Here is a 12,226-nt window from a genome sequence, read left to right as displayed (position 1 = left end):
TGTAGCATGAACAGGTCTTCAAATAGTATCAAAGTGGTATGTATGTGGGGGCATACATGAAAAACAAAATGCACATGACTAGAATGTTTATAATGTTTTTAATGATAAAACACTTGTTTTATTTCATAACCATTATTTACAGAACAATGGACAATGACTTTTAAGAGTGATGCCTAAAGTTGAATGTTCATGAGAGCATATTGTTTCTTCTCGCCCGCAGTCCACGATTTGGACTTCTTTCTGAATATTCTCAACTCGTTAACATGGTCCTTGTGAAGCATGGGGACATAACAAGGAGGTTCACAGAATTCCTGCAAGATTTCACGAAACATTTTTTTTTTATATATTTTTAAAATTTGGTTTAAGTTAATTTAACAAGATTTTTCTCCTGGAATTATATCGATGGTTATGTATGATTTCAACACTAAATAATCCTAAAAGAGACTCTTACTTTGTAAGTTTGGTAAAATGCTTTGTATCCGCCGTGCAACAGGTAGATCTCGGGGTGATTCAGATCGGGGTATTTAACATTAACCTGGCGGTCCTTGTTGCGTAAAAAACGACATCTGAAAAGCAAATCGGGAGAAAGTGAAAGAAAACAAAAAACACTTTCAGAACCAGAATTCAATTCTAGCCATATTTTGTAAAAGAAATGTAGGATAACGGCACTTAGTATTGTAATTAGTTCACCGGAAGTCAGCAACAACGACAGTAAACCGTCTTATATAAATTATCCAATTTTTAAAATGTGCCATACAACGATGGCGTCTGGGTTAGGACTTACTTTTTGGGGCCTCTTTCTGAAGAGAACTCGCAATGAAAGATCAGAATGTGTCGTTCGTTTTCCCCGTGTTTCTTCTTTTGATTAAGAAGTTCAAGGATACCCTCCTCTGTAAAAATGTTTTCTGCTCCCTAAAACAAAACAACTGATGCAGACACTCGGACCAAGAAACTAACCGAGATATTCGTGTTAATAAAAAAGTTCTGAAAGTATTTTAAGACGTGATCCTCAGAAAAGAACTTACTATTTATTGCCTGTAATAACATACTAAAGTCAAACATGATTATAACGAACTTCCAAGGCCAGCGAAAAACATTTCCTTCGAACCAAACTTCGTTACAGTCAATAAGAGATTCGTTATTTTCATCTCACAGGGGAATAAATATCACTTCGCAATAAGCGTGAATTCGTTACGAGTGTGTTCGTGATAAGCGTGTTATACTGTAGTTTTAGATAAAAACTTCACAGCTATGCAGACCTATACCTTAATGTGTCCACCTGCGAATTCATAGGGGTATCTACAGTCAATGATGCGGTAGGTTTTGATTTTGTCCGCAAATTTGCCTTGTAGTACACTGTGCAGCGTCTGTGGCGTGATGCTGTGGAGGTCAACGACATTTCCGTTAATAGTAGGAAGGCAAAGTGGATATTGTCCGTCTCCGGTTTTAAGTGGAAGGTGTCCAGCTCCTGATTTAAGTGGAAGGTGTCCAGTTCCTGGTTTGTTTGTCTGTTCTTGATGAGTACCCTCTTTGTGATTTTCTTTGGTGTCTTTTTCATCCTGTAAATGATGTATGTGCAAGTTTGTCAATATCAGAGAGAGAGAGAGAATAGAGACTGAAATTCAATGCCTTCTTTTTACTCCATGAACATTGGTATTGAGTAATACAATCTTTTATTTTAAGATATGCTTATTTTCTATTATGCATTACATTACATTTGATTTAAGATTATAAGCTTTTTTAAGGAGTACATTTATGCTCATTCCAACCTGTCTCCTACCATTTGAAGCGATGAGAACTGGTTTTGAACTGTTGCTTGAAACAGATTTTTACGGCTCTCAAAGGAACGGAAACGTTTAGGACGAGGTCCATTGTTCTGCAACAATTCCTACCGATAAAATGGTAGAAAAATAATTATTTCCATGTCTGTTATATGACGATTGAATACTCTTTACAAAATACACCATTCATAAAATACGCCACAATCAATTAGAAAATGAAAACAACAACGAAACGAAGATTTTTGGAAGAACCCTTCCTTAGGAACTTTCGTTGCAGAGCATTTTATAAGTGATTATGATTTATGATAGCGGATCTGTCTAATCTCCAGATTGGTTTATACCTGAAAACACGGCGACACGTATTCTTCTACAGGTGAAGTGAACGTAAAGTCGGGGGTGTCCAGTTTCCTCTTAGAACTCGGAGTCATTAGATTCCCGATATCCTCATCGCTAGAATCATCAAAGAGTAAGCTACTGGTCACCATCTTCTTTTCTGTCTACAATAGTAAATATTGATTGGTTCAATACAGGACCCAAAAGAAACCTGGAATAAGATATGAAAACTTCAGTACTCCAGATAGATAAATATATAGATAGATAGATTTATAGGAAATAGTACAGGCGAACGAGAATACCAGATTACCCAACATAGAGTAGAGGTATAAATGTCGGGCTGTTAGGTGATAGGACAAAATCAGAAATGAAAGAAGTATTGTAAATTTTGGGAGAAATATTACATCGAATCCTGAGGAAATTACCGTGGTAAGGATACACGTGAAAGATGGGTACAATTCCTGGTACATACATGACCAACAAAGCAATGGCTCCCTAAATATATATTTTTAGAGTTTTTATCAGTGTTTAGAATGAACTTTCAAATATTGCACATTTTTCTAAAATCAATGCTGTAAATTAGTGAAAGGGCCAAAGGTTGAATTCTTTCTCTTTTTCCCGTAACGAGGCTACATAAAACGATTAAAAGTATAACGTATTGAATGTACCATATCCGTGTAAGCGTGTGTATACTGGAATCTACATGATATATGGCTTTGCACCGGTGTTTTTGTGTACTAGTAGTTCTCAAAGTACAACCCATCAAAAACTTGATATAAATGAGTGATGGGAACTAGACCATGTACGTTTAGGCCCCAAAAAATCTGTGTTTCCGGTAAAATCTTCTTCAAAATTAGGATCAGTAGGTTGGTAATCTTTTTTTTTTTTGGTGAAAAATATATCTGAACTTCCTGAAACATTTCATCTCGCGAACAGTTCCCATGTTCGTCCGTCAAACTTTGACCAGTGCTTCTAGTATTTTAAAAGCACGTTTTATCTTCTGCATGTACGTGCACATTTTGCAATTTTGATTGCAAATATCAAGATAATCGGATAGTTCTCTTACTCTGATCCCCACTTTTTACATTGTGACATGGACGAGTCAGAGCGGATTCCATATTGAAAAATTTGCGGAGGGGGATAAAATAATATGCAGATTAGGGATGTTCATAGGAGGCGATCGATTGAGGGTAAATATCTCCTTCATGTAAAACAAACTGTATAGCTTTTCAATGGAGAGAGAAAGTTGCAGCACACTTTTTCATTCACTTTATCAATGAATAAGAAGAGAAATGTAGTGCTTTCTCAATAGATTCACTTTGTTGTATTAGTACCCGGGTTTAAACCTTTAGTGAACTTAGTCTGGTATGGTGCTAGCTTTTTATACAGATGAATCTCTAGTGCTATTTAATCTAAAAGTGTTGATACATTTAAATGTCAGTTATTTACAAGTCATATCAAATATAAATAAAAAAAGAAAACCTTTCAAACACTCTCCCTTATCAATCTAATGCATTATTTCTATGGCAAAGTGAAGTTTTCTAATCTTAAAATGACACCTTTTCTTTCAAAATGTTTCTTTTATTTATCTTTAAACCTTTTTTTATTCAAATATCATCTATTTATTTCACTCTGAATATCATTCAAATGTACTAAAATTCTAAGAAAATTGCTGTCAAGATAAATAGCAATTTTACAAATGGTTAAATGTTGTCTAGCTCTCAATAGAAAGATTATCATTATTCAAAATTACTTCTAACAAAAGAAAAAAAAAATCACATGAAATGAAGAATCCTCATTTATAAACATGGATATCACAAACGGACGTGACACCCACTATATGTTCCAGCCATATTCAGAAAGGGGCAAAACAATTGAAACTGAGCTATACTAATCGCCGAATAGGGAATAGTGAGGTCAAGTCACAGAGAAGGTCAAGGTTAAAAAAAAATAATGTCACAGATGAATAGCTACCACTAATATGTATCAGTGTAAGAGTTTTCATAAAAAATATTGTCAATAGTTGCTTTGAAACTAAGCTAAACACCAAATAGGGAAAAGTGAGGTCAAGGTCAAAGGAAATGTCAAGGTAAAAAAAATATTGATGTAGTTGAATAGATGATACCAATATGTATCAGCATATAAGATTTGATAAAAATATTTTGAATAATTTCTTTGAAACTGATCTAAAAGAAGAGTGTGACAGGAGGACGAAAGGCGGACATTGCAAACACTATATGGATGTCCCGGCCATATTCATGGCGAGGCATAAACGTGTATCAGTGAAAGCACAGGTACCTGGAACGTGGATAGCTTGTAAAGATCTTATGTACATACCCCTCTTCTAGAATGAAATTATTTTTATATAGAACTAATAATTTTGATATTCAAACTATGTGATTTCCCCACCGATCACTCTCAGAAGTCGTTCTGAATAGTCAGTCTCTACTTTCTACATCTAATTAAACCACATATTTTGGATAAGTTTTTGATTCTGTATTTTTCATTGGGTAGAAGTCTGTGTGTACATAAGCTACACATACTTCAGGTGCCTGTGGTGAAAGGATTAAGTTCTCTAACAATATGTTCTCTTCTAATAAATCTTTCAGCAAGATGATAACAGGGGCGGATCCAGGAATTGCGGTTCAGGAGTAGCCAACTTTATTAGGGCAGGGGGTCCGGGGATTTACCTTGATTTTACGGATTTTATAGGGCTTGAAATATGTCTCCTAGGTAGTCATGTAACTTATTATTTTCTGTCATTTTTAATCAGGTGAAATTAATAGAAAGACTCAAATTTTAAGGGGTTTTGGAAAAAATTTAAGTTCTCCCAATAAAAGTAATTCAATAAATCTCGAGAGATTTTGTCATTTATTTTTCCGAAAGTGGAAGAAATTATTTCTTGCATGGTACAGGGGTTTCAACAGTCTCGATTAAAGTCAGCATTTCACAAATTCTATGGTCGTTATAACGATCTAGTTCGTCAATACAACCTATCATTCGGTCAAATGCTGTCTGACATGTTTCATACCGATTTTTAGGCCGTTCTTGGTACACTGATTTTGGCTGCGGATAACTCCGTTTACCTGATCAGGATATAGGGCTCACGGCGGGTGTGACCGGTCGACAGGGGATGCTTACTCCTTCTAGGCACCTGATCCCACCTCTGGTGTGTCCAGGGGTCTGTGTTTGCCCAACAATCTAATTTGTATTGCTTATAGAAGTTATGAGATTGATCACGGTTTGTTATTTTCAACTTTCATGTATAAGCAAGAGACCACGATTTCCCTTAAATTTAAAAATCCCTTAAATCCCCACTGGATAATTAAACCTGTCCACTGCATCAAAATACAAGAAGCTGGGTTTAAACCACCCATAAACAGATAGGATAAACGTAGTTCATCATTTACCGTAATTCTGAGCCGTTCTCACCTCAGACCTACCTGTGCAACGCGTAAATCTGGAATCAACCGGCCAGAAGACTACATGTCACGAAGAATAAACTAAGATACAAATCAACTGAGATTTGTCTGAGATCGTTTTGAAATGCAATTTGAGCAGAATCTCAACTGAGATAAAATCTAACACCGAGTTTAAAATTTGAGATTTTTGGAGAAATCCATTTTGGTTTGACGTAATGTGCAGCGGTAGAGTGAAGACAAACCGAGTTTACATGTTTCTATAGACTATAGTTAATGTGTAATACTGAAGGTTGGAACCATGTTTACAAGGAAAATCAAGCTACTCAGCGCAAAGGAGTGGATGGGTTGGAAGGAGGGTGGAAGAGAAGAAAAAGAGGGAGGGACAAGAGATGAGGAGAGAGAGAGAGAGAGAGAGAGAGAGAGAGAGAGAGAGGAGATGAAGAAAAAGAGAGAGAGATGGAGAAAGAGAGAGATGGGGAAAAAGAGAAAGACGGGGTAGGAAAGTGAGAAGTGAGGAGGGGCGGGCAGACCCTCTGATCACCTAGCTCCACCCACAACACTGACTAAAACAGTCGTTCTACATTTGATATCAATGTACAATGTTATATACCCCTTGTGAAAAATGATACCTTTGATCCAGTCCGTTTCAATCTTGATGAATCCGACGAACTTCTTCTATCCATTTTGTTCAGGACTTCTTGAGAAGTTGTCACGCCTGATTGTGTTCTGACATTGCGTCGAGAGAACTGGGAGTTGAAGAGGACAGACATAGTCTGACTAACTCATTGAAATATTCAAAGGGATGTGAGAAAAGGTGCAGGCAATATATGTTATTTTTATATGTGTGTGTTCAAGGTAGCGATGCAGCTAGTTTCATTTTTTCGGAATTATCGTATCATAACGTATTACCTTCAATTTAGTTTAAAACGTCGAGTTCCGGTGACAAAAAAAAACAACAACCTTCGAATCAGTGAATCAGAACGGATAAACAAATGAGAGTGTCGTTACGGTTGTTAGCGAAAATGCCGCCCGTGCTAAAGAAGTTCGATTTTCTTGTCATTGGAGGGGGGTCGGGAGGAATCGCCAGTGCTAGACGAGCAGCAGAGTTCGGTATTAAAGTGGGACTAATCGAAGAAGCTCGCATGGGAGGCACGTGTGTAAGTAATTTTTACTGTTTAAAGCAATGTGTCAGGATGTGGGACATGCAGAACATTTTCAGAGACATTTTAAAGTCTGTGAAGAAATATAGGTCGCTGACAATGTGCACTAGTCAATCTACACTCGTACATGTATATTGTAATGTGATCAAGCGTTTCATAGACTGTATGCAATGTGCATTCCGAATACCCTTTTACTATTTTATTGTGGGCGGAGCTAAAGATAAGCTCTCTATTGACACTCAGCCAGATTGGTCCAGTAAAATGATTTGAAATTGATTTTTAATCTAAAAATAATGACGATTTTAGTAACTAGTAGATTAAAAAAAAAAGAAAGATATTAAATAACGTTTTTATGCCCCCCCCCCCCCCCCCATCGAAGATGGGGGGGGGGGGGGGCATATTGTTTTTGTCCTGTCATTCTGTCTGAAACTTTAACCTTGCCAAAAACTTTTGAACAGTAAGTGATAGAACTTTGATATTTCACATGAGTATTTCTTATGACAAGACCTTTCCGTGGGTGCCAACATTTTTTACCCTGTGACCTTGACCTTGGAGTTTGACCTACTTTTTGAAAACTTTAACCTTGCTAGTAACTTTTGAACAGCAAGTGCTAGAGCTTTGATATTTCACATGAGTATTCCTTGTGACAAGACGTTTCTGTTGGTAGTAATCCTTTTGACCTTGATATTTGACTTACATTTTAAAAAATTGACATTGGTCATAACTTCTAAATGGTAAATATTAGAGCTTTCATATTGGACATGAGCATTTCTTGTGACAAGATCTTTCTATTGGTACCAAGATATTTGTCCTTGTGACCTTGGCCATCTTCAAAATTGGCCATTATCGGAGGCATTTGTGTTTCACAAACAGATCTTGTTAAATTTTATTTTATTTTCATAAACATTTTCCCTCAGTTTATCCAAACTATTTCCAATGGTTGATATTTCATAAATATTTTTAGTTTAGAAATTAGAACATCTACCTGAGTCTTTATTGGGCATGTTTTATGAGGCCAATTAGAATTAATTGATAGATTATCATCCCCGCCCGCCCCTCAAAAAAGGGCCATGCAACCCCAATTTTTTTTTATCAGACTTTTATTGTGAAAGTAATCTAGTGGCATAATCATGATAATAAGAAATAATTTCTTCGTCCACAGCAATATTTGAGAAACAGTTTGTTTTTAGTCTCAGAATTTATCTTAAATGGCTCAAGGGTGCAGTGAGGAATTGTTAGAGAAATTATTTACAAATTTGATTTTAGATGACATGTAATATTGATATAAAGAAACCAGTCAGTCAGTTTACTCAAATATACAAGTGCTACAAAAATGGAAAGTCAAATCAGTTTTGTTTATCAAATTGTATATTGTGATGTAGATAAACATGTGAGTAATCAGTTGTTTAGTGATAAAGAACCAAAGAACCAAAAAGGTTTTTTCCACCATAATGGCATATTGTAACAGAATGTATAAATACACCTGCTCAGAAAGGGGGAGGGTGTAATATCTGTAATCTCGGCTGAGATTCGGCTTTGCTGAATATTTGGACTGATGCCTTCATGGAATCTCAAAGCAGTCCTTCATAATTCATGTGACGTCTGGAAATTTACTTTGAGCTTTGGTTAGTTCTAGCAAATTAACGAGCACTTAGGTGACACTGCTGTTCACTTCAAATAAGTGATTTGACTATTAAACAACTCTCTATCACTATTATGTTTACATAGCTTACCGTCTAGGTATAAAAATCCAAATTTGAAAATAGTCACTAAATTTTCAGTTCAAATGATAACTTCCATGACACAATATTTTATCACCTGAAATTGAAGAGTTCCTATAGTCTGTTTTATCTAGTTACTGATACATTGTATCTCCTCAAACCTACTTGTATATCACTAATTTTAAAAAATAAACTATAGGAAAACCTCAATTTTGGGAGATAAAATATTGCGTCATGGAAGTCATCATTTGAAAGGAAAATTTAGCGATAGTTTATTTTATGGAATTTAGATACTTATACTGTAAGTAATGCAGCATTAACAGTGATAGTATCATACAGATTCGGTTTAGTAGTTAACTAACTCAATTGAAGCAAATAGCAGTGTCACCTATTAAAGTGCACATTAATTGCTAGATCTGGCTGAAGCTGCATGAACATAAATTTCCAGACATGAATTTTGAAGAACTGCTCCGAGATTTGGTGAAGGCAAATATCCAGCCAAGCCAAATCTCAGCGGGGACCTGTACACCACATTGACATTGAGTTACCTGTCTTGTTCCTTTATTCTACTTAAAATAAGATTATTCCAACACATATATACAAACAAGTTCACAACACTGAAATCCATCTTTGATTTATCTAAGAGAAATTTCTTCTGTACCACTTTCTCATACATGTATTTATTTGTTGCCACAAATCAATGATTGTAATAATTGTAAATTATGTTTAAAGTTAAGTTAATGAAGTTTTAAATTATTGGTGAACAGTATGAGATTTATTACAGGTTAATGTAGGATGTGTCCCAAAGAAAGTAATGTTCAACACTGCAATGCATGCAGAAATGATCAAGGATCACAAAGATTATGGTTTTGATGTAGACTTCAAGCAGTTCACCTGGGGGTATTGTTATTACAGTGAATAAAAAACATCAGGCCAAAATAAAATATATGTGTGATTTCGGTTTCCCAACCCTAGCTATGTTTTTTCAGCTGTCCCTAGATATTTTATTGATGATAGATAAAAATAAAATGAAAATCTGTAATTTTCAAACTGCCATTTTTTGTTGTCATGTTTGAGTTTCTCAGATTTATATTTTGACTACTATTGATCTTCAAAATGTTTGAAAAGTGTGTGTGATATATATATACCTATATAATGTTATTTATTACAATTGTTTTGATTAGACAAAAATAAAGCTAAATGAGAATTTACACATCAATAAATCCAAAAATGCTATGTATTCATACGCACCTGAAAACAAATAACATGGTGCAGGGGAAATATTCAAATTTTTGAAATTGATAATAAAGGGAATGAATTTGAATTATAAGAATCAAACATTCTTTTTGAAGAATTTACTGATGTGTAAAATCCGGACATTTTACTCACGTTTTGCACTTTTATTCAGTTTGTTAGTAAAATGTCCAGAATTTACACATCGATAAATTCTTTAAAAAGAATGATTAATCCAACAGTATTCAAAGCATATCAAAAACTAAGATTTCAAATAAATTGTTTTTGAATCAAATAAAATGTTTCACATACCTACCCTACCTATTTTTTTTGGGGGGGGGGGGGGGGGAAGTGAAATAGTAAGCACACATATATTTTATTTTGGCCGAATGTTAAAAATCAGCACATGACATAAACTTTGAAGAAGTATTATTTGTCTTTGAAATTCGGTGAGTTGTTGATGGATTCACCTTGGTTTGTTATTCTGTTATAGGACAGTGAAGGCGACCCGAGACAGCTACATAAAACGACTGAATGGAATTTATGAAACCAATTTAGACAAGGTACTGCATTGGATAGTCAGCAAAAAGTATTTTCAAACTGAAATTTGGGAAGTATATCTACTATGATGCGATTTGTAAAGTAATTAAACGTATGTCTGGGTAGTGAATTTGTATTCAACATTTTCTTTGACAAAGAAAGAAGCAGAAATGTGTAACACATCATCAGACATTAATTTCTACAGATATCCGTAAACATGCAAATATTATAGCAGAGAGTAATCGCAAAAAATTTTGTAGTAAAGTTATTCACAAAACCCCCCAAATGAAATATTCATTTCCTATACATTAGTATCAAACAAGTTTCTGCAAAAAGAATTCTCATGCAAATTAAGGGTTTGGTATGCATAACTTGCAAACATTACCTTTCTCAAACTTGCTCTTGTTTTTAGTAGGTTGTTCAGGGCTCAAAATTAATGTCAGTCTGTGACTGTTTAAAATTTTTGGTACGCTGTTTAGAATTTTAATTTTGACTTTGTATAGTCCAAGGTGGAGCACATTCATGGTCATGCCAAGTTCACAGATGATGGGAAGGTTGAAGTGGCAGGCAATCTGTATGAGGCCGATAAGATTCTGATCGCTACAGGGGGTTACCCAGTCATCCCACAGACTCCAGGGGCGGAGCATGGAATTACAAGTGACGGTTTCTTTGAACTTGAAGACCTTCCAAAGCAAGTCAGAATTTTTTTTTCTTATTTCAATTTAGACTTCATGTTATAATTGTCTGTCTGTTCAAGTAAATATTATTGTTTTGAGTACCTGTTTGTGTCTTTTATATCACACCATAATTGACAGTGAATTGAATTTTGCTGATGAACTAGAAATTAGAAATAAGATTGATGACGTAGATTTGATCGTTATTTCAGGCATGTGGTCGTTGTAGGAGCTGGTTACATAGCTGTGGAGCTGGCGGGAATATTTGGGGCATTAGGTGCCACCACATCACAGCTGATTAGATATGACCAGGTAAAATTTTGCAAAATACCAATGGACTATGATACAATGTACATGTATAATTCATAATGAATTTCACGAAAATTACATTAATTAGAAATTAACAAATATGCTATGAATTAAAACATTCTTATATATACTGTATGTGTACTAGTGTAAGTTGATATTCTCTTTTAACTTAAACCAGTTTGTTTTTGAGAGGAATGAAAAATAACTTGTGAAATCCATAAATTCACAAAAATAACCATGATTATGCAAGTTTTACTGTATTTTGTTTGATAATTTTGTTTATATGTTCAGGTACTGAGAAATTTTGACTCCATGATAAGTCAGGCAGTTACTGAGAACTTAGAACACGGAGGAGTGGAAGTCAGGCGTAGAACACAGGTCAGATGATAATGATTTACCTGAGAACGCAGGTCAGATATAAATAATTTACCTGAGAATAATAATTTACCTGAAAACGCAGGTCAGATGATAATGATTTACCTGAGAATGGAGGTCAGATGATAATAATTTACCTGAGAACACAGGTCAGATATAAATAATTTACCTGAGAATAATAATTTACCTGAGAACGCAGGTCAGATAATAATAATTTACCTGAGAACGCATGTCAGATGATAATAATTTACCTGAGAACGCATGTCAGATGATAATAATTTACCTGAGAACGCATGTCAGATGATAATAATTTACCTGAGAACACAAGATCAGATATAATAATTTACCTGAGAACACAGGTCAAATGATAATAATTTACCTGAGAACACAGGTCAGATAATAATAATTTACCTGAGAACACAGGTCAGATGAAGTGATTGAGAACAATCGTAGGTGCAATAATGTAGCCCTCACAAATATCTTTTTAACATGAAGACATCAGAATAAAAAAATTTCAGAGAGGGTTACATTATTGCAGCTTGAACAGTCACTGTTTAACTTTCAGATGAGTCTTTGGATACTGGCACTTATTCACTACAATTCCCATGACTAAGATAAAAGTTTTTCTTTATATGTGTCTTATTTTCTAAAATTTACGGATATAAGTCTGTTGTATAA

The 12,226-nt window shown here is 34.9% G+C and overlaps 2 protein-coding genes across 2 annotated transcripts in view; one reads left to right on the top strand and one right to left on the bottom strand.

The window, feature by feature from the left end:
- Positions 1–81: 81 nt before the first annotated feature.
- On the bottom strand, positions 82–6,258 carry LOC125659221 (M-phase inducer phosphatase-like). The gene is made up of 7 exons (XM_048890826.2): positions 6,166–6,258; positions 2,123–2,278; positions 1,781–1,888; positions 1,266–1,559; positions 785–912; positions 452–566; positions 82–311 (listed from the first exon to the last, which is right to left on the bottom strand). The coding sequence occupies exons 1-7, from the start codon at positions 6,217–6,219 to the stop codon at positions 174–176; spliced, it is 993 nt and encodes a 330-aa protein (XP_048746783.2). The 5' UTR covers positions 6,220–6,258; the 3' UTR covers positions 82–173.
- A 221-nt stretch (positions 6,259–6,479) lies between these two features.
- The window catches only part of LOC125659501 (glutathione reductase, mitochondrial-like), a 12,858-nt gene continuing 7,111 nt past the window's right edge, over positions 6,480–12,226 (top strand). Inside the window, exons 1-6 of the mRNA XM_056148517.1 lie at positions 6,480–6,693; positions 9,202–9,317; positions 10,144–10,213; positions 10,694–10,881; positions 11,077–11,176; positions 11,465–11,551. Of these exons, the coding sequence (XP_056004492.1) occupies positions 6,529–6,693; positions 9,202–9,317; positions 10,144–10,213; positions 10,694–10,881; positions 11,077–11,176; positions 11,465–11,551 (726 nt within the window). The 5' untranslated portion in view covers positions 6,480–6,528. The remainder of the gene's footprint in view (positions 6,694–9,201; positions 9,318–10,143; positions 10,214–10,693; positions 10,882–11,076; positions 11,177–11,464; positions 11,552–12,226) is intronic.

The sequence above is a fragment of the Ostrea edulis genome, chromosome 9, assembly GCF_947568905.1.
Source record: "Ostrea edulis chromosome 9, xbOstEdul1.1, whole genome shotgun sequence".
In the NCBI taxonomy this organism is placed as follows: Eukaryota; Metazoa; Mollusca; class Bivalvia; order Ostreida; family Ostreidae; genus Ostrea; species Ostrea edulis.
This window is presented reverse-complemented; position numbering and strand designations above follow the sequence as displayed.